General features: G+C 35.2%; 2 protein-coding genes across 2 annotated transcripts; both read left to right on the forward strand.

Moving 5' to 3' along the window:
• Positions 1 to 1,718: 1,718 nt before the first annotated feature.
• LOC792997 (novel PIM family protein) lies at positions 1,719 to 4,707 on the forward strand. The gene is made up of 7 exons (XM_073937486.1): positions 1,719 to 2,928; positions 3,261 to 3,355; positions 3,455 to 3,505; positions 3,624 to 4,002; positions 4,090 to 4,266; positions 4,356 to 4,444; positions 4,566 to 4,707. The coding sequence occupies exons 1-7, from the start codon at positions 1,947 to 1,949 to the stop codon at positions 4,584 to 4,586; spliced, it is 1,794 nt and encodes a 597-aa protein (XP_073793587.1). The 5' UTR covers positions 1,719 to 1,946; the 3' UTR covers positions 4,587 to 4,707.
• Positions 4,708 to 14,187: 9,480 nt separating this feature from the next.
• pimr211 (Pim proto-oncogene, serine/threonine kinase, related 211) lies at positions 14,188 to 19,756 on the forward strand. The gene is made up of 7 exons (XM_021473527.3): positions 14,188 to 17,981; positions 18,310 to 18,404; positions 18,504 to 18,554; positions 18,673 to 19,051; positions 19,139 to 19,315; positions 19,405 to 19,493; positions 19,615 to 19,756. The coding sequence occupies exons 1-7, from the start codon at positions 17,048 to 17,050 to the stop codon at positions 19,633 to 19,635; spliced, it is 1,746 nt and encodes a 581-aa protein (XP_021329202.1). The 5' UTR covers positions 14,188 to 17,047; the 3' UTR covers positions 19,636 to 19,756.
• Positions 19,757 to 20,442: the final 686 nt, after the last annotated feature.

The following is a 20,442-nucleotide window of genomic DNA, read 5'->3' on the forward strand; positions in this document are numbered from 1 at the left end:
TTTACAAATGATTTCAATATGTTATATAAATCTATAAAACAAGTAAAAACAAAAGGTGCCTTAAAGCTCTCTAAGCTTTTGTCAACATATATGGACTGACCCCTCTGAATGTAATGTATTTTCTTTTGTATTATTTAAGGTTTATTTTTATGTTATTATTAATTTGTACTGTTTTGTTTATTATATGCTGCTTGGATATAATGATATATATGTTTAACGATGGAAGTTGAAAATGCCTGTTTGTTATTTGAAGTTTAAATTAAAAAAAAAAAGTTCGTCAAGAGAATAATAAAATACGAGATTGCTAGAATATAAATGTGTCACTGTGGTAATGGATATACACAATTTATCAATATATATAAACATGTAGCCTATCAAAAAATAGAAGTGCAAGTCACTGATGATATTTTAAGCATGAGGATTAAAATATCAGCCATACCTAATAGTGACGAGTCCAACCATTCATTTATACATTCATTAAAGAATTTAACCATACAAAATGTCAACCTCAACACTGTCAGTGAAACATATACACACGCACGCAGTACAATAAAGAATGAATGAATAAATTAGGAGCAAAAATATTATGTCAATAGAAAAAAAAAAGCATGCATCCAAAATCAAAAGAATGCTGAGTTTATACGAAGAACGAAACCGGCAAAAATAAATAAATAAATAAATATATGAATAAATACACAAAAAAAAAGACAAATAAAAGACAAAGTAAATAAATACATAAATTCATACATAAATAAAAAAATTAATAAATACGCAAATATATAACGAAATTGGAGAATAAATCCATACATTTCTGCAAAAATAAAATAAAATAAAGAATAACAAAATACGCGCATATATACATAAATAAGCATTGAAATCTATAAATTCCTGTATAAATAAAATTATTAATAAATAACAACGCAAATAAATAAATAAGTTAATAAATCCATAAATGCAGGCATAAATATTTTTTTTATAAATAAATAAATACGACTGATAAATAAACAAATAAATAAATGTCTTCATAAACAAAAATGAATAAAAACGAAAATATATAAATAAATAAGTAAATAAATTCTGCATAAATAAAACAAATCATAAATAAACAAGAAAATATAAATTACTACATAAATAAAACATTAAATAAATAAAAAAAGCAATTATAAAAATAAATGAGTAAAAAAGTTCACAGTTTCCTGCATAAATAAAGCAAATAAATATGCAATGTATTTATTTATTGTTTTATTTATGCAGGAATTTATGAATTTATTTATTCATTTATTTATTTATTTGTTTACTTATTTATTTATAGTTTTTGAAGGTTTCGTCCTCTATAGGTTTTTTTTCCTAGGGTGCGAATATCCATGTTGCAGATGCGGATAGATAATGATAAATTGATTGATAAATTGTGCAAAAGAAATAATAACGAAGTAAATAGAAGTGTCTAGCATTTTACAATCCTATATTAAAGAGATTCAGACGTTTTAAATCATTTGGTAAATTTAGGTCCATTCGAATTTTGTTATAAATAAATATATGTAATATAATGTATACTAGTGAAAGTAAAATAGTGAAAAACAAATGTTTTTAATGATTTTTTTATTGTTACAACTGTTTAGTTGAATTCATTTCGAGTTTTAGTTTGTTGTAAAACTGACGCAGAATTAATTTCATGAAGGCGTAACGCTGGTCTATGCCTGTTTACCGGTCAGCCGCTTGCATACAGGCTATGAGTCTGTGTGATCAGTTATTGATTGATTATAAGGCATATACTTTATGCAAAAAAAATATGGCACTTTCAAATGGCCACAGAAACGCTCCACAGAAACGGCCCAGCCTGCGTCACATTTAGAATTGAATGTGAATGTTCGAAACGGTGACATCATAGCTAAGAGAATGCGAATGCAACTCTGACTTTGGCATTCTGCGGTTAAACTAGTTGAGCGATGGGTCAGCGTAATTGTCGTTGCAAAAAGGCAAACAATGATTTTGAGCGTGTGCACGTTTACCATCACGATGCACCGCCACAGCTCACCAATTTGGTGGAAGCTCATAAACATCCTGTTGGCGTAGGTGAAGATAGTGCGAGTGAGGGGAAAAATAAAAAGAGAAAGGATGCCAACCGTAAAAAGAAAAGAAGGTTCAAGTTGTGGCGGTGGTTCTCCTGTCTGAGAGCTGCTGAAAAAAATAGTACACTTCAGGTTGATGGAGAGGCTCAGGACACTGGGGCAACTGCAGCACCACCTGAAGTACAACCTTCCTCCTCTTCAGGTGACGGATCTCTACAGCAGGTCATTCATACTGTAGACCTCAATCTTCAGGAACCTTCAGCCAGTGACCCTGAAGTCTATCCAACAGTAAAGAAACATCTTACTGTTCAACCTGATGTCCTCCGTTCTCCAGTTCTGAGCAGCAATACTGCTCAGACTTCATTCGACTGGAACTTTGACATCAGCCAGACTCCATTGCTTAGTCCTGACTATTGTGATGAAGCCGAAAGCTTAGCTCACACCTTATCTGACTGGAGCATTGATTCTGGCCTGGCTCTAGCACGCACCACATCAAGGTGGAGCAATGATTTCACTAAGACTTCAGCACACACCATGTCAGATTGGAGCATTGATAAGATCAAAACACCAACACGCACCACATCAGATTGGAGTACTGACGCTACCCGGACTCCGGTACACAAAGTGTCAGTCTGGAGTATTGATGTCACCCAGCCTCCATTTCACTCATCCACTTCTGATTGTTGTAACAATGCCACTGAGATTCCAGTCCCCGATGCTTCCGAGGGGAGTGCCAATTTCCCTCAGATTTCACAGCACACAACGTCAGACTGGAGCATCAATGGTGGTCAAACTCCAGTCTGCACACAGGCCTCTGTTTCAAAACAAATAGAGAATAATGGAAAGATGACAAGTCAGGGTAAGTTGACTGTCCCTTAAACACACACACACACACACACACACACACACACACACACACACACACACACACACACACACACACACACACACACACACACACACCTGCAATACTATATCAGGCCATTTTAATGTTTCCATTTGTGACCCTGGACCACAAAACCAGTCTTAAGTTGCACAAGATACATTTTTGGCAATAGGTAAAACTAAAGCTTATTTATTCAACATTCAGACCTCATTTTCAAAAAATGTACACTGATTAAGTAAAACATTTTGTCCTGTTTTACACTGGTTGATATTTCATATTACTTAACCTTGGTTTTGTTTTAATAGTCATCAATTCTTGCCACTATCTGATCGATGACATGCTGGGTGAAGGATCCTTTGGAACTGTGTACAAGGGGCGACGTCTACACGATGACTTAAAGGTGCCTTTCATTTTTCTGGATAGGATAAATAGTAACAAATACAATATGTTAGCTGTACAATCATTCTTACATACACTTTGCTTATTTCTTGTTTATTAGGTGGCAGTGAAATTTGTCACAAAGACGGAAGATGTGGAATACATACGTATCGTAAGTGATTTCTCATAAGACAAGCTACTGTTGTCGAAATTTTGTGAAATTATGATTCAATTCATAATCTATAAAATATATATCTATCTAAACATCATAAAAAATGTATTTCCTGTAGTCGGGTCATTCAGAGCCCTTTCCTCTTGAAGTTGCACTTCTCATCCTCGCCCATGGAGTATCCAGCGTTCCAGAAATAATCCAGCTTCTGGACTGGCAGGACCAGGAGGACCATTATATAATGGTGTTGGAATACCCTTCACCCTGTGAGGACCTATATGCTTTCACAGAAAGCTATGGAGGATCCATAAGTGAAGGTTTAGCGCGTGTTGTTATGCAGCAGGCAACTCAAGCTGCATACATGTGCTGCCGCAATGGTGTTCTACATCGCGATATCAAACTTGAAAATCTACTAATCAACAAGGAGACTCATAAAGTCAAATTAATAGACTTTGGGTGTGGAGACCTTCTCAAGAAATTACCCTACGATACATTTGCCGGTATGTATTAACCCTTAAGCTGTGAAAAACGATATTCTGAATTTATAGCAACAAATGCTAATTGATGCAAAAATCTTTTACCTTTAGGCACCCTTGAGTACTGCCCCCCAGAGTTTGAGGAAACGGGTGAATACAATGGGAAGCCGGCAACAGTCTGGTCCCTTGGCATCCTCTTGTTTGTATTGGTGTGTGAGGACTTTCCCAACCCTCAAGAACTGCACATGATCAATGAGAACAACTTCTCCAAAGCTGGCTTGTCCGATGGTAAGCTCTTTATTTCAAAGACTCTTACATGCAACATCAAAGGAGGTGTGAAGTTCAAGGTAAACAGATGTTTCAACTGTTTTTCACAGAATGCTGTCAGTTGATTAGTTGCTGTCTCCAGCAAAAGCCAGAGCAGCGGATTCAATTAAAAGAGATTCTTCTCCACGAATGGTTCAAGGTATGAAGCCTAAGCAGAGTATTTTGGGAGGGTTAATTCAAACACAAGACTATGGATGTTAGCTTAGAGAATATTAGATTTGGATTGACTTTTGATAAACTAATTGCTGTTTTTATTTTAGGACACCAACCTGGAGAACTGAAGAACAGCCACCCTACATGTTATTGTCTTGAGAGGAACGTTTCAGGCTGTTTGAGGCAGGAAATCTTGAGCAGGAGGTGGCTCCTCTCAAAACAAACAATAAAACATATGCATTAATTGAACTCTTGTGAAGAGTATTATTTGACAAAAACAATTCTAGGAGAGCACATATTTACATAGTACTGTGAATCTTGTTTCTGTCATGTATGATAAGTATGCAATGCATTTCTTGTGTCATGCTATTCTTACAGTTAAAAAGATGACTAGAGGCTGCATATTGACACAATAAACGTGTCAAAAAAGTCACCAACACAAAACAGCTGATGATAAACATCATTTTAAGCTGTAAAATGACATCACATTTCCACTCTGAAAATGAATATTTAAAATAACAGACACTTCCCTGCCACATGTATTTGTTCTTCAGACATCTCACCAAGCAATGAGACGTTTAAATGCTGTCTAATAGACTCTAAACGTCTGGCCAAAAGAAGGCTAAATTTGGGTAGGCAGTGCAAATCTATATGGCTACTTGATGACTTGATTTATAGATAATTATTCATTCATTCATTTTCCTTCGGCTTAGTCCCTTTATTAATCAGGGGTTGCCACAGCGGAAAGATCTGCTAACTTATCCAGTATATGTTTTACACAGCAGATGTCCTTCCAGTCACAACCAAGTAAACTCCTATACACTCACATTCACACACATACACTATGGCTAATTTAGACTGTGGCTTCTTCAATTCAGTTTCCCCTACCTGTACTGTGGGGGAAACTGGAGCACCCGGAGGAAACCCACATGAACATAGAGAGAACATGCAAACTCCACAAAGAAACGCCAAGTGACCCAGCTTGGTCCCGCTAGGAAGCCAGCGACCACCTTGCTGTGCAGCAACAGTGCTAACCACTGAGCCTCCATGCCACCTTATAAGCAGTTAGATGTTTTTCAAACACACACAAAAACGTTTGTTTTTTTTCCCTTCGCAAGTTGAATAACTGTGCATAGGTCAATTCAAACATAATACATCTAGATATGTTTATATCATGTTTACAGTTTTTGGCCATGAATACTTAAACAATGACAATATGTGGGCTTGAAATTGCAAATTTTAAAAATTTGTTTTAAATTTTTTATTTTCTGTGCAAATACAAAAAAATAAATAAATAAATTTAAAAAAAAATTGTGAAAATGGCAATGCCATGTGAAAGCAAATCCGAGCAGCAAATCCGGATTTCACAATCTCCAGGGCCCGGTTTTTCAAAAGTAATCCACTAGGATTTTGGATAAGGGATTGGATCAAATCTTGAAAATGGGTTTTTCAAAAGAAAAAACGGATTACCTAATCGGATTAGATCACGTAATCTAATCTTGGTTTTGATCCGGATCAAACCTTTACTTTGGGTTTTTCAGACCTTTTTTGTAGGATTTGGATCACTTTGATCCAAAAAACCTGGATTAAACTGATCCCATCAGAAAGTGTGGATTTCATGCCCAAAATGTAATAAAAACTTAAAAATGTTATTAAATAATACTATTTTTGGATCACACAGTATCTTGCGAGATATACTATTTATTCATAAGGTTTTAATTTTATTTGTTCATCCATCAGCCTGTAGTGATTATTGGCTTTAACGTATTCAGCCATTCAGTATAGGCCTACAGCAAAGTAGAAATAGCTTGGCCTCATAAAATAATCCCCCAAACATCTGTCAAAATTGACCAAAAACAATACATTTTATTGTCAATAATTGATATCTATATTCATCACAATGGAAAATATTTTTGTTTTTAGGATATTTATTAGTGATGCATGCAATAATTACAGAATAACCAAAAAAAAAAAAAAAGTGCAAAGAATGGCAATGACTGATTTTAGAAATCTCTTTTTTAACAATTGCAAAAAGAGACTGAAAGGGCGGAAGCACAGCTTCATCTGGCAGAGGAACAACTGACTCTTACCAAACTGCAGCAAACCAAGGCCAGACTTCAGATCCGCCTCCTAAAGGCTATGCTCAGACAAGCTGCTCTCTCCACATCAGATGAGGAAGTCTGAAATTATTGTGGAGTTTTTGACATTAAGTCTTTTTTTTATTTACATCTATATTTGAAACTCATTATAAATATCCTCAATGTACAGTGTTGTAGGTCTCAGATGAGCGGACTGCTGGAAGAGGATGGGGTGGGGTTTTTCTTGTTTTTATCATTTATTATTATTATTTTATTATTTATTAAATTTTCTTAGTTTTCATTTCAAATAAAAATAAAGTTATATTGACCCCACACTGGCTATTCTACTTGTTGCTCTTTACACAGGCCTATCTATTTATCTACATTGTGATTGAGCACTGGTAATCCAGATTTAGTGATCCTGAAAAGTTCCTATCCGGATCACATTGATCCAATCCGATGTTGCTTTGAAAAACTGGCTCAAAAAGTAAGCTGGATTACGTGATCACGGATTGCAAAAACAGGATTACTAAATCCGGATCAATTTTATCCAGATTAATCCTTTTGAAAAACCGGGCCCAGATGCAAAAAGCTCTCGAGTAAAAAATTTTCAGAGCAAACGTATTTCTGCCGCGTGTCGCGTGCACTGATCCACACGTGAGTCCAATTGCGCTCTTACAGCTGGAAAATTAAAACAAAACCTTCGTTGCAGCACATTATAAAATCACGACCCGTATCTCCAAAACAAATCTTATTCTTTTCCCACTTCTTCTGGCAACCCAACATGGCGTCTATCTGCCGTCTGAACACTGTTTCAGGTACAAACAGTCTTGTAAGCTAGCTTTCATATTAATGAAGTTGCACGGCATACACAATAGAGCGCGCTGATTGGTTTGAACCAAGTCTCTCATGAATGAACGCAGCACACTCAGAGACGTCACAAGGTACTCCCAGGTACAGACATAAAGTCTACACACTAGATTACACGCTAAGATCTCATGACTGTGACGCAGCTTCAAAAATTAGTTTCTAACTGGAAGTATAAATTTGCTCGAAATTAGGCGAAAACAAACAATTTTCACTTTTTAGTGAAATATTTGTGTCCTAATAGTGTTTTTAGCAGTGTGGGACACATATACGACCGTCAACTGCTCAAAAAAAGGTGTTTTACTGTTTTGTGAGCCTGTAAGTGCAAGTACTGAAATAATTTTACATTTAGTTCATTACTATAACCTTTTAAGCGAATTCTACTTTTTTGTAGACAAAGTTTATTGGATGAATAACTTTAAGTACAATAGAGTTTTTGTCTGATCCTGCACCTGCTCCCAACCTGACTTACTGTTCAGGCTATGGCATTTTCTCGTGGCTGCAGTTGCAGGACACTTCTGGTGAGTATACTGTAAACATTTCACCCAGTTTTTATTTTCTTCTGTTTGTAAATACAGGAAAACACTGTTTTATTTATGTTTCGCTTAAAATGTATACTAAATAGTTCATGGGAGCTGTTAATGTAGACAAATGAGACACGTGATTATATTTAGAAGGACCAACTGAATTATTCTTTTTCTTTTTTCTCCACACAGATATTGTGAGGTGTTATTTGTTAGCTTGTTAAAGCTACTTGTAGTGTAAGTAAATAGTATGTTTAAATTTTGTTCTAAAATTTATTTTATATCATTGAATACCAGGGGACTTAAAGACAGTATTAAGAGAAAAGCAATATTCTTATTTTGCAAAAGTCAACAGTTCAATTCAATTCAATTCAATTCAGCTTTATTTGTATAGCGCTTTTACAATGTAGATTGTGTCAAAGTAGCTTCACATAAATGGTCATAGTAACTGGAACAGTGTGGTTCAGGTTTTAGTGTTTAAGTTCAGTTCAGTTCAGTTTAGCTCAGTTCAGTGTGATTTAATCATTACTCTTCATCGTTCAAACACTGAAGAGCAAATTCATCGATGCGTAGCTCTACCAATCCTGAACCATGCGAGGCAGTGGCGACAGCGGAGAGGGAAAAAAAACTTCACCTGATGGGAGTGAAGAAAAAAAACCTTGAGAGAACCAGACTCAGTTGGGCACGACCATTTTAATTTCTCCGCTGGCCAAAAGTCTTGTGCAGAACTTCATTCGCCGTGGTTTATGCTGGAGATGGCCTCAATGAAGACTCGTCTGTCCCTGGAGCGTCGCTGGAATCAGACACATGTTCTCCACTCCCCACGACCATCAGCGCAGCAGCAGCTCAGGATATGGCCTGGTCCCGGATATGGAATCCTTGGGATCATCTTGGATCTGGTCTTGGATCTGGTCTTGGATCCAATCAGTGACTCCGCCTAATCTGAGGACCTCGGGATGAGTATCCCCAGGTGAAAATAGAGAATAAAGAGAATAATTAGCGTAGCTGCTGTTCATAGTGTATAAGCAAGATGCAGAAGCCAGTGTGGAACCCGCTAGGTGATGCATTGAGTGTATGCTTTACTAAACAGATAGGTCTTTAATCTAGTTTTGAACTGAGAGAGTGTGTCTGAGCCTCAGACGTTATCAGGAAGGCTATTCCAGAGTGTAGGAGCCATGAAAGAGAAGGCTCGACCTCCTTTACTTGATTTTGCTATTCTAGGTACTACCAGAAGCCCTGAATTTTGAGATCTTAAAGAGCGAGTTGGTTCGTAGCGAGACAGAAGGTTGGTTAGATAAACAGGAGCTAGATTATTTAGAGCTTTATAGGTGAGAAGTAATATTTTAAATTCAATACGAAACTTAACAGGCAGCCAGTGTAAGGAGGATAAAATTGGGGTTATATGATCATATTTTCTAGACCTGGTCAGAACTCTGGCTGCTGCATTTTGTACTAATTGAAGTCTGTTAATAGAGGATGCTGGGCAGCCAGCAAATAGAGCATTACAGTAATCCAGTCTCGAAGTCATAAAAGCATGGACTAGCTTTTCTGCATCTGAGATGGATAGCATGTTACGTAATTTAGCGATATTTCTCAGATGAAAGAAGGCCGTTTTTGTGACATGGGATATATGGTTTTTAAAAGTTAGATTGCTGTCTAATATGACACCCAAATCTTTTATAGTAGAGCTAAAGCTAACTTTGTATCCCTCTAATTGTTAATTGAGTTGCGAGATCTGCTGTGTGCAAGATATAGGCACAATAAGTAATAATTCTGTTTTGTCGGAGTTTAAGAGAAGAAAATTGTTGGTCATCCAGTCTTTGATGTCAGTTAGTTTAGTTTAGAAAGTTCAGACGTCTTGTCAGGTTTAGTTGAAATATATAATTGAGTATCATCTGCATAGCAGTGAAAGCTGATCCCATGTCTTCTAATAATGTCTCCCAGAGGTAGCATGTAAATTGTAAACAGTAAAGGGCCTAAAACTGATCCTTGAGGCACCCCATACTTTACTGGGCAGATTTGTGAAGGCTGTCCATTAAGATTCACAAACTGGTAGCGGTCAGTTAAGTATGACTTAAACCATTGTAGAGCCTGTCCCTGGACACCTGTAGACTTTAAGCGATTTATGAGGATATTGTGGTCAATGGTATCAAATGCCGCACTAAGATCGAGTAAAACTAAAAGCGAGACGTACCCTCGGTCAGCAGCTAAGAGTAAATCGTTGGTTATTTTCACTAAGGCGGTTTCTGTACTGTGGTGAGCCCTGAAACCTGACTGAAACACTTCAAAAATATTGTTCGTCTGCAGAAAAGAGCATAATTGAGTGGAAACAACTTTTTCTAGTATTTTAGACATAAATGGAAGATTTGAAATAGGTCTATAGTTAGCTAAGTTGTTGGTGTCTAGTTGCGGTTTCTTAATAATAGGCTTATTAACAGCTAGCTTGTAAGAGTTTGGAACATGGCCTATAGATAAAGAAGAGTTATTTGCTAATTTAGAGATGGTGTTAAATAAAAATCTAGGATTGTTATGATTATTTTCTATCAGTTTGCGCAGGTGCTCGGTCCTGGCAGATTTTAGAGCCCTCCTATAGCTGGACATACTGTCTTTGTACGCAATTCTAAAGACCTCTAAATTAGTTTTTTTCTATTTACGTTCCAGGGCGCGGGTTGCTGTTTTGAGCGCACGAGTATGACTATTATACCATGGTACAGTTTTAATCTCTCTAGCCTTTTTTAATTTGATGGGTGCCACAGTATTTAGTGTGCTAGTAAAGATGGCATCCATACTGCTGGTTTCTACATCAAGATCATTTGAGTTTGCGGGTGCATTATGAAATAGAGAGAGATCAGGTAAGTTATTGATAAATTCATCTTTAGTTGACGGAACAATAGTTCTACTAGGGCGGAGTATTGGAGCGGGTTTGCTGATTTCAGGTAAACATAGCTTATATAGTAAGAGGTAGTGATCTGTAATATCATCACTTTGTGGTATAATGTCTACGTCAATAACCTCGATTCCATAAGACAGAATTAGATCTAATGTATGCTTTAAGCGATGGGTTGGACCCACAACGTTTTGCTTTATCCCAAGTGAGTGTATTAAATCCATATACGCGAGCCCTAATGTATCATTAGCGTCATCTATGTGGATGTTAAAGTCACCTACAATTAGCATTTTATCAGTTTTGACTAGTAAGTCAGAAATAAAATCAGAAAATTCTTTTAGAAATTTGACATAGGGTCCTGGTGGTCTATATATGGTGATTAAAGCGAGAGATAACATAGGTTTTTGTATAGTATCTGGAAGCTGAACATTAAGCGATAATACTTCAAAGGAGCTAAACATAAGTCCGTTTCTCTGTTTAATATTAAGGAAATCACTAAAGATTGATGCAACTCCACTACCACGACCAGTTTGACGAGCCTCATGTTTATATAAGAATCCTGGAGGAGTTGCTTCATTTAAGCTAATATAGTCATTTTGTTTCAGCCAGGTTTCAGTGAGACAGAGTGCATTAAGATTGTTTTCTGTTATTATTTCATTTATGATAAGTGCTTTAGGTGCAAGTGACCTGATGTTTAGGAGACCAAGTTTTACGAAATTTGTATTTTCACTTTCTACTGGTTTTTCTGGTTTGATTCTTACTAGATTTTTTCTGGAGCACACAGTACGTTTATTTCTTAATCTAATAATACGAGGAACAGACACAGTCTCTATAGGATTCGCCAGATATGCGTTACTGATGTTTAAGTGGGGTGAACAAGAGTCTAGGTGGCTATAATGTGAGTTCTGTGAATTTTTACCTGCTAGTCAGATGGTGCGAAGTAATCTGGAGATGTTGTCCGACAGGAGTTCAGCTCCGGCTCGACTGGGGTGCCGGAGCTGAACTCCTGTCAGACTCACAACAGGCACAATGTATATTTTTACAAGAGACACATTCCAGCGCAGAGGACTCAACCTTCTGGAGAAACCAATGGGGTGATACTATACTGTTTAGTCATGGAACTATAGATCTGCTGGCGTAGTCATATGCTTGAATAACTGTCCTGGTAAAGTAGTTAAAGTGAAAGAAGATAAGGATGGACACTGGATTGCTGCAGTTTTGATGATTGAAGGTACTCCACTGATTCTTCTAAATGTTTATGGATATAATGGTCAATATAAAAACAAAATGTTGCTGAATGCATTTCAGAAACTATTAGAGAGTTGAAAACATTTTTCCCAACTGAAAATATGTTGGTGACTTTATTTGTGTCCCTGATGAATGGATGGATAGATTTCCAACAAATATGGTCATTATGAAATGAATGTATTACAAATTTTTGTATTAATACTTCCCTAATAGATGTTTGGAATCATGTTAATCCTGAAATAAGGCAATATTCATGGATTAGACCCAATGGAAATTGTAAATCAAGAATAGATTTTTGGTTGGTAACCCAAGAAATTTTTTAAATATGTTTTGCAAGCTAAAATCTCTGCAGCTCCTACAACTGATCATTGTGTAATTACTGTCACACTGATCCCAGGCTCTGAAAGAACATGTAGGCAAAAATATTGGAACTTTAATGCAAACTTGTTAAAAGAAGAATATTTTTGTGACATGGTTAAAAAAATCTTATATTCAATCGTGACAAATGATGAGATAAAGTGAGAATGTACTCAATTAATTATGGTAAAATATTGTGTAATAAGCAAAAATAATTAGAAAAACAGCTGATAAAAGACATTAATGATTGTTGTAAAAAGGATCTATCATTAGAACCTAATAAAGAGGAAATGATTAGATTACAAACTAAATTAGACGATTTCTACTTAAATAGGGCACAAGGGGCATTTATACGATCTAGAGCAAAATGGATGGAAGTTGGTGTAAAAAACAGCTCTTATTTTAGTAGATTAGAAAAAAGTAGACAGAAATGCAATTACCACCTTAAATCCAATTAATAAAATTGTAACTGATCCAAAATAAATAAGTAATGAGATTTTTAAATTTTATCAAAGCCTATATTCATCATCATTTTCCATGAAAGATTCTGAGAATTTCTTCAAAAATTCTATAATTTTATTCCTAAAATTGATGAAGATTTTAAAATGATATGTGACTCTGATTTAAAAATTGAAGAACTTGATGCTGCTATTAAAAAAATGGCTTTAGGTAAATCACCAGGTCAAGATGGACTTGCAACTAACTTTTATCTTTTTTCTGGAATGATATGAGAGAAATGCTCTTTAAAGCACTAATAGAATGTTTAGAAAGTCATACACTACTAACTACAATGAAACAGGCTATAATTGTTTTAATACCTAAACAAAAAAAGACAACTCTCTTATTGATAATTTAAGACCAATTACTTTACTTAACATTGATTACAAAATATTCACTCATGCATTAGCTAGTAGACTTAAAGGTGGTATAGGTAAAATTATTAGTGATACACAATCTGGGTTTCTTCTAAATCGACTAATACATAATAACATTCGCATGGTGTTAGATTTATTAGACTATTCACATTTGATAGAGGATGATGGTATAATACTATTTCTGGATTTTCTAAAAGCTTTTGATAAACTTGAACACCCTTTTGTTTTTCAGTCTCAACAATATTTTGGGTTTGGGACAAAATTTATTAATATTCTTTCAATGTTGACAATATAACAAATAACAAGTGCTGTTTTACTTCAATCGGGTACTACAAAGAGATTTGATATCAGAAGGGAAATACGACAGGGAGATCCAGTCAGCCCCCTTCTTTCTTACTTGCTGCTGAATTATTAGCACTGTATATTAAAAATAACGACAATATTAAGCCATTAAATGTTCTGAGTAGATCCTTGTTAATTACACAACTAGCTGATGATACAACTTGATTTCTGAAGGACTCTAATCAAATACCGATTGCCTTAAAGTCTATATCATTGTTTTCTAATGCTTCAGGGTTACATTTAAATTTGAAAAAATGTGAGATTCTAATTCTTCACAATAATACATAAAATTCATTGTATAATATCCCAATTAAAAGCTAAATAACATACTTGGAAATAACTATTACAAAAAAATTTAGGGACAGGGAAAATAATAATATTCATACTGTTGTACAGAAAAATAAAAAAAAAACATTAAGTAGCTGGTTACAAAGAAATATTTAATTTTTTGGGAGAATATTATTAACAAAAATGGAAGCAATATCAAGATTAATCTATCCAGCATATTGCTTAGGTGTAACAGAAAGATGTATTAAACAAATTAACAGAGTTCATTATGAGTTTATTTTGGAACAATAAGCAACATTTATTTTGAAAAATGATTTGGTGAAGTTATCAGAGGAAGGGGGGTTGAATGTTATTGATTTTGGCGTTATAAATGGAGTAATGAAGTTAAAATGGTTACAAAGCTTTGTTAAAGATGAACCGTCTTTATGGTTTAGCATCCCTTTTCATATTTTTCAAAGGATGGGAGGAATTTCTTTTTTTCTAAAATGTGATTTTGACTTACTAAAATTGCCATTTAAATTGTCTGGTTTTCATGCAGAAGTGTAACTATATTGGAAGATGTTGTACAAGCACAATTTTACTCCACATAATGTTATCATTTGGAATAACAGGTGTGTTTTTCTACATGAGAGGAAATCTTTATTTTTTAAAGACTGGTTTGACAAAGGAATTTGGAATGTAATTCATTTAATGGATGATGATGGTAATATGTTGAGCTATGATCATTTTAAGTTAAAATTCAATTGTAATTGTGCACATAGAGAATTCTCTTTGGTTGTCAAAGCTATTCCTGTAGCTTTGAGAAATTTAGTTAAAGGTATAGTGCAATACTCCTCTGTAATACCTACACTAGTTGATTTGTTTATAAATAATTATTCATTTTGGGATATTAAATGTAACAACAAAGTCTTGAGATCACTACTGACAAAAGAATATTTTCCTCTTCCTGTTAAAAGAAAAGTTTTATCTGAGAGATTTTCTAAAGCGGACACTATTGATATTAGAAAAAGATACCTGTCATTTCCCTTGTTACCTAAAATGAAAGAAGTACATTTCAAAACAATTGATGACATCTATCCATGTAACAAATTTCTTAGAATAAGATTTCATTTAGACAGTAATGCTTGTATTTTTTTGCTTGAAAGATATAGAATCACAGGAACATCTTTTTTTATAGTTGTTCCAGTGTCAAATCCTTTTGGGACAGATTGTATTAGTGGTTGATAACTAAAAATGTAACACCTGCGTTTGACTATCACATTGTGAAATTTGGCATTTTTATGAAAAACAAGGAAGTTGAATTTCTATGTAATAATATGTCGATTGTAGCAAAATTTTATGTACACAAATGTAGATTTGTTAAAGTTTCTTCTTGTTTCAAAGCATTTAAAAATGATTTCAATATGTCATATAAATCTATAAAACAAGTAAAAACAAAAGGTGCCTTAAAGCTCTCTAAGCTTTTGTCAACATATATGGACTGACCCCTCTGAATGTAATGTATTTTCTTTTGTATTATTTAAGGTTTATTTTTATGTTATTATTAATTTGTACTGTTTTGTTTATTATATGCTGCTTGGTTATAATGTTATATATGTTTAACAATGGAAGTTGAAAATGCCTGTTTGTTATTTGAAGTTTAAATAAAAAAATAAATTTAAAAAAAAGTTTGTCTAGACAATAGTAAAATACGAGATTGCTAGAATGTAAATGTGTCAATGTGGGAATGGATATAAACAATTTAGCAATATACTGTATATAAACATGTAGCCTATCAAAAAATAGAAGTGAAAGTCACTGATGATATTTTAAGCATGAGGATTAAAATATCAGCCATACTTATTAGGGTCGAGTCAAACCATTCATTTATACATTCATTAAAGAATTTACCCATACAAAATGTCAACCTCAACACTACCAGTGAAACATATACACACGCACGCAGTACAATAAAGAATGAATGAATAAAAAGGGAGCAACATTATTATGTCAATAGAAAAAAAAAACATGCATCCAAAATCAAAAGAATGCTGAGTTTATACGAAGGACGAAACCGGCAAAAATAAATAAATAAATGAATAAATGCGCAAATAAATAAAAGACAGAGTAAATAAATGCATAAATTCATGCATAAATAAAAAATGAATAAATGCGCAAATATATAAAGAAATTGGAGAATACATTTACATTTCTGCAAAAATAAAACAAAATAAAAAAAGAATAACTAAATACGCGCATATATACATAAATAAGCATTGAAATCTATAAATTCCTGTATAAATAAAATAATTAATAAATAAATACGCAAATAAATAAATGAGTAAATAAATCCATGAATGCAGGCATAAAATAAATAAATACGCAAATAAACAAATAAATAAATAAATGTCTGCATAAATAAAAATGGATAAAAACGAAAATATATAAATAAATAAGTAAATAAATTCTGCATAAATAAAACAAAGCATAAATAAATAAAAATATAAAAATTAATGCATAAATAAAACTATAAATAAATAAAACAGCTAATATAACAATAAATGAGTAAATAAATCCACAAATTCCTGCATAAATAAAGCAAATAAATATGCAATTTATTTATTTATTGTTTTATTTATGCAGGAATTTACGAATTTATTTATGAACTTATTTATTTATTTGTTTTTACTTATTTTTGTATAGTTTTTGAAGGTTTCGTCTTCTATAGGTTTTTAGTAAAATAGTAAAAAAGTAAAATAGTGAAAAACAAATGTTTTTCAATGATTTTTATTGTTACAACTGTTTATTTTAATTAATTTCAATTTTTAGTTCGTTGTAAAACTGACGCAGAATTCATTTCATTAAGGCGTAACGCTGGTGTTTTACAAGTTTAGCCTGTTTACCGCGTAGCCGCTTGCATACAGGCTATGAGTATGTGTGATCAGTTATTGATTGATTATAAGGCATATACTTTATGCAAAAACAATATGGCACTTTCAAATGGCCACAGAAACGCTCCACAGAAACGGCCCAGCCTGCGTCACATTTAGAATTGAATGTGAATGTTCGAAACGGTGACATCATAGCTAAGAGAATGCGAATGCAACTCTGACTTTGGCATTCTGCGGTTAAACTAGTTGAGCGATGGGTCAACGTAATTGTCGTTGCAAAAAGGCAAACAATGATTTTGAGCGTGTGCACGTTTACCATCACGATGCACCGCCACAGCTCACCAATTTGGTGGAAGCTCATAAACATCCTGTTGGCGTAGGTGAAGATAGTGCGAGTGAGGGGAAAAATAAAAAGAGAAAGGAGGCCAACCGTAAAAAGAAAAGAAGGTTCAAGCTGTGGCGGTGGTTCTCCTGTCTGAGAGCTGCTGAAAAAAATAGTACACTTCAGGTTGATGGAGAGGCTCAGGACACTGGGGCAACTGCAGCACCACCTGAAGTACAACCTTCCTCCTCTTCAGGTGACGGATCTCTACAGCAGGCCATTCATACTGTAGAGCTCAATCTTCAGGAACCTTCAGCCAGTGACCCTGAAGTCTATCCAACAGTAAAGACACATCTTACTGTTCAACCTGATGTCCTCCGTTCTCCAGTTCTGAGCAGCAATACTGCTCAGACTTCATTCAACTGGAACTTTGACATCAGCCAGACTCCATTGCTTAGTCATGACTATTGTGATGGCCTGGCTCTAGCACGCACCACATCAAGGTGGAGCAATGATTTTACTAAGACTTCAGCACACACCATGTCAGATTGGAGCATTGATGTGATCAAAACTCCAACACGCACCACATCAGATTTTAGTACTGACGCTACCCGGACTCCGGTACACAACGTGTCAGTCTGGAGTATTGATGTCACCCAGCCTCCATTTCACTCATCCACTTCTGATTGTTGTAACAATGCCACTGAGATTCCAGTCCCCGATGCTTCCGAGGGGAGTGCCAATTTCCCTCAGATTTCACAGCACACAACGTCAGACTGGAGCATCAATGGTGGTCAAACTCCAGTCTGCACACAGGCCTCTGTTTCAAAACAAATAGAGAATAATGGAAAGATGACAAGTCAGGGTAAGTTGACTGTCCCTTAAACACACCACACACACACACACACACACACACACACACACACACACACACACACTCACACACACACACACACACACACACACACACACCTGCAATACTATATCAGGCCATTTTAATGTTTCCATTTGTGACCCTGGACCACAAAACCAGTCTTAAGTTATACATTTTTGGCAATAGGTAAAACTAAAGCTTATTTATTCAACATTCAGACCTCATTTTCAAAAAATGTACACTGATTAAGTAAAACATTTTGTCCTGTTTTACACTGGTTGATATTTCATATTACTTAACCTTGGTTTTGTTTTAATAGTCATCAATTCTTGCCACTATCTGATCGATGACATGCTGGGTGAAGGATCCTTTGGAACTGTGTACAAGGGGCGACGTCTACACGATGACTTAAAGGTGCCTTTCATTTTTCTGGATAGGATAAATAGTAACAAATACAATATGTTAGCTGTACAATCATTCTTACATACACTTTGCTTATTTCTTGTTTATTAGGTGGCAGTGAAATTTGTCACAAAGACGGAAGATGTGGAATACATACGTATCGTAAGTGATTTCTCATAAGACAAGCTACTGTTGTCGAAATTTTGTGAAATTATGATTCAATTCATAATCTATAAAATATATATCTATCTAAACATCATAAAAAATGTATTTCCTGTAGTCGGGTCATTCAGAGCCCTTTCCTCTTGAAGTTGCACTTCTCATCCTCGCCCATGGAGTATCCAGCGTTCCAGAAATAATCCAGCTTCTGGACTGGCAGGACCAGGAGGACCATTATATAATGGTGTTGGAATACCCTTCACCCTGTGAGGACCTATATGCTTTCACAGAAAGCTATGGAGGATCCATAAGTGAAGGTTTAGCGCGTGTTGTTATGCAGCAGGCAACTCAAGCTGCATACATGTGCTGCCGCAATGGTGTTCTACATCGCGATATCAAACTTGAAAATCTACTAATCAACAAGGAGACTCATAAAGTCAAATTAATAGACTTTGGGTGTGGAGACCTTCTCAAGAAATTACCCTACGATACATTTGCCGGTATGTATTAACCCTTAAGCTGTGAAAAACGATATTCTGAATTTATAGCAACAAATGCTAATTGATGCAAAAATCTTTTACCTTTAGGCACCCTTGAGTACTGCCCCCCAGAGTTTGAGGAAACGGGTGAATACAATGGGAAGCCGGCAACAGTCTGGTCCCTTGGCATCCTCTTGTTTGTATTGGTGTGTGAGGACTTTCCCAACCCTCAAGAACTGCACATGATCAATGAGAACAACTTCTCCAAAGCTGGCTTGTCCGATGGTAAGCTCTTTATTTCAAAGACTCTTACATGCAACATCAAAGGAGGTGTGAAGTTCAAGGTAAACAGATGTTTCAACTGTTTTTCACAGAATGCTGTCAGTTGATTAGTTGCTGTCTCCAGCAAAAGCCAGAGCAGCGGATTCAATTAAAAGAGATTCTTCTCCACGAATGGTTCAAGGTATGAAGCCTAAGCAGAGTATTTTGGGAGGGTTAATTCAAACACAAGACTATGGATGTTAGCTTAGAGAATATTAGATTTGGATTCACTTTTGATAAACTAATTGCTGTTTTTATTTTAGGACACCAACCTGGAGAACTGAAGAACAGCCACCCTACATGTTATTGTCTTGAGAGGAACGTTTCAGGCTGTTTGAGGCAGGAAATCTTGAGCAGGAGGTGGCTCCTCTCAAAACAAACAATAAAACATATGCATTAATTGAACTCTTGTGAAGAGTATTATTTGACAAAAACAATTCTAGGAGAGCACATATTTACATAGTACTGTGAATCTTGTTTCTGTCATGTATGATAAGTATGCAATGCATTTCTTGTGTCATGCTATTCTTACAGTTAAAAAGATGACTAGAGGCTGCATATTGACACAATAAACGTGTCAAAAAAGTCACCAACACAAAACAGCTGATGATAAACATCATTTTAAGCTGTAAAATGACATCACATTTCCACTCTGAAAATGAATATTTAAAATAACAGACACTTCCCTGCCACATGTATTTGTTCTTCAGACATCTCACCAAGCAATGAGACGTTTAAATGCTGTCTAATAGACTCTAAACGTCTGGCCAAAAGAAGGCTAAATTTGGGTAGGCAGTGCAAATCTATATGGCTACTTGATGACTTGATTTATAGATAATTATTCATTCATTCATTTTCCTTCGGCTTAGTCCCTTTATTAATCAGGGGTTGCCACAGCGGAAAGATCTGCTAACTTATCCAGTATATGTTTTACACAGCAGATGTCCTTCCAGTCACAACCAAGTAAACTCCTATACACTCACATTCACACACATACACTATGGCTAATTTAGACTGTGGCTTCTTCAATTCAGTTTCCCCTACCTGTACTGTGGGGGAAACTGGAGCACCCGGAGGAAACCCACATGAAC

This window comes from Danio rerio, chromosome 22 (genome assembly GCF_049306965.1).
Source record: "Danio rerio strain Tuebingen ecotype United States chromosome 22, GRCz12tu, whole genome shotgun sequence".
In the NCBI taxonomy this organism is placed as follows: Eukaryota; Metazoa; Chordata; class Actinopteri; order Cypriniformes; family Danionidae; genus Danio; species Danio rerio.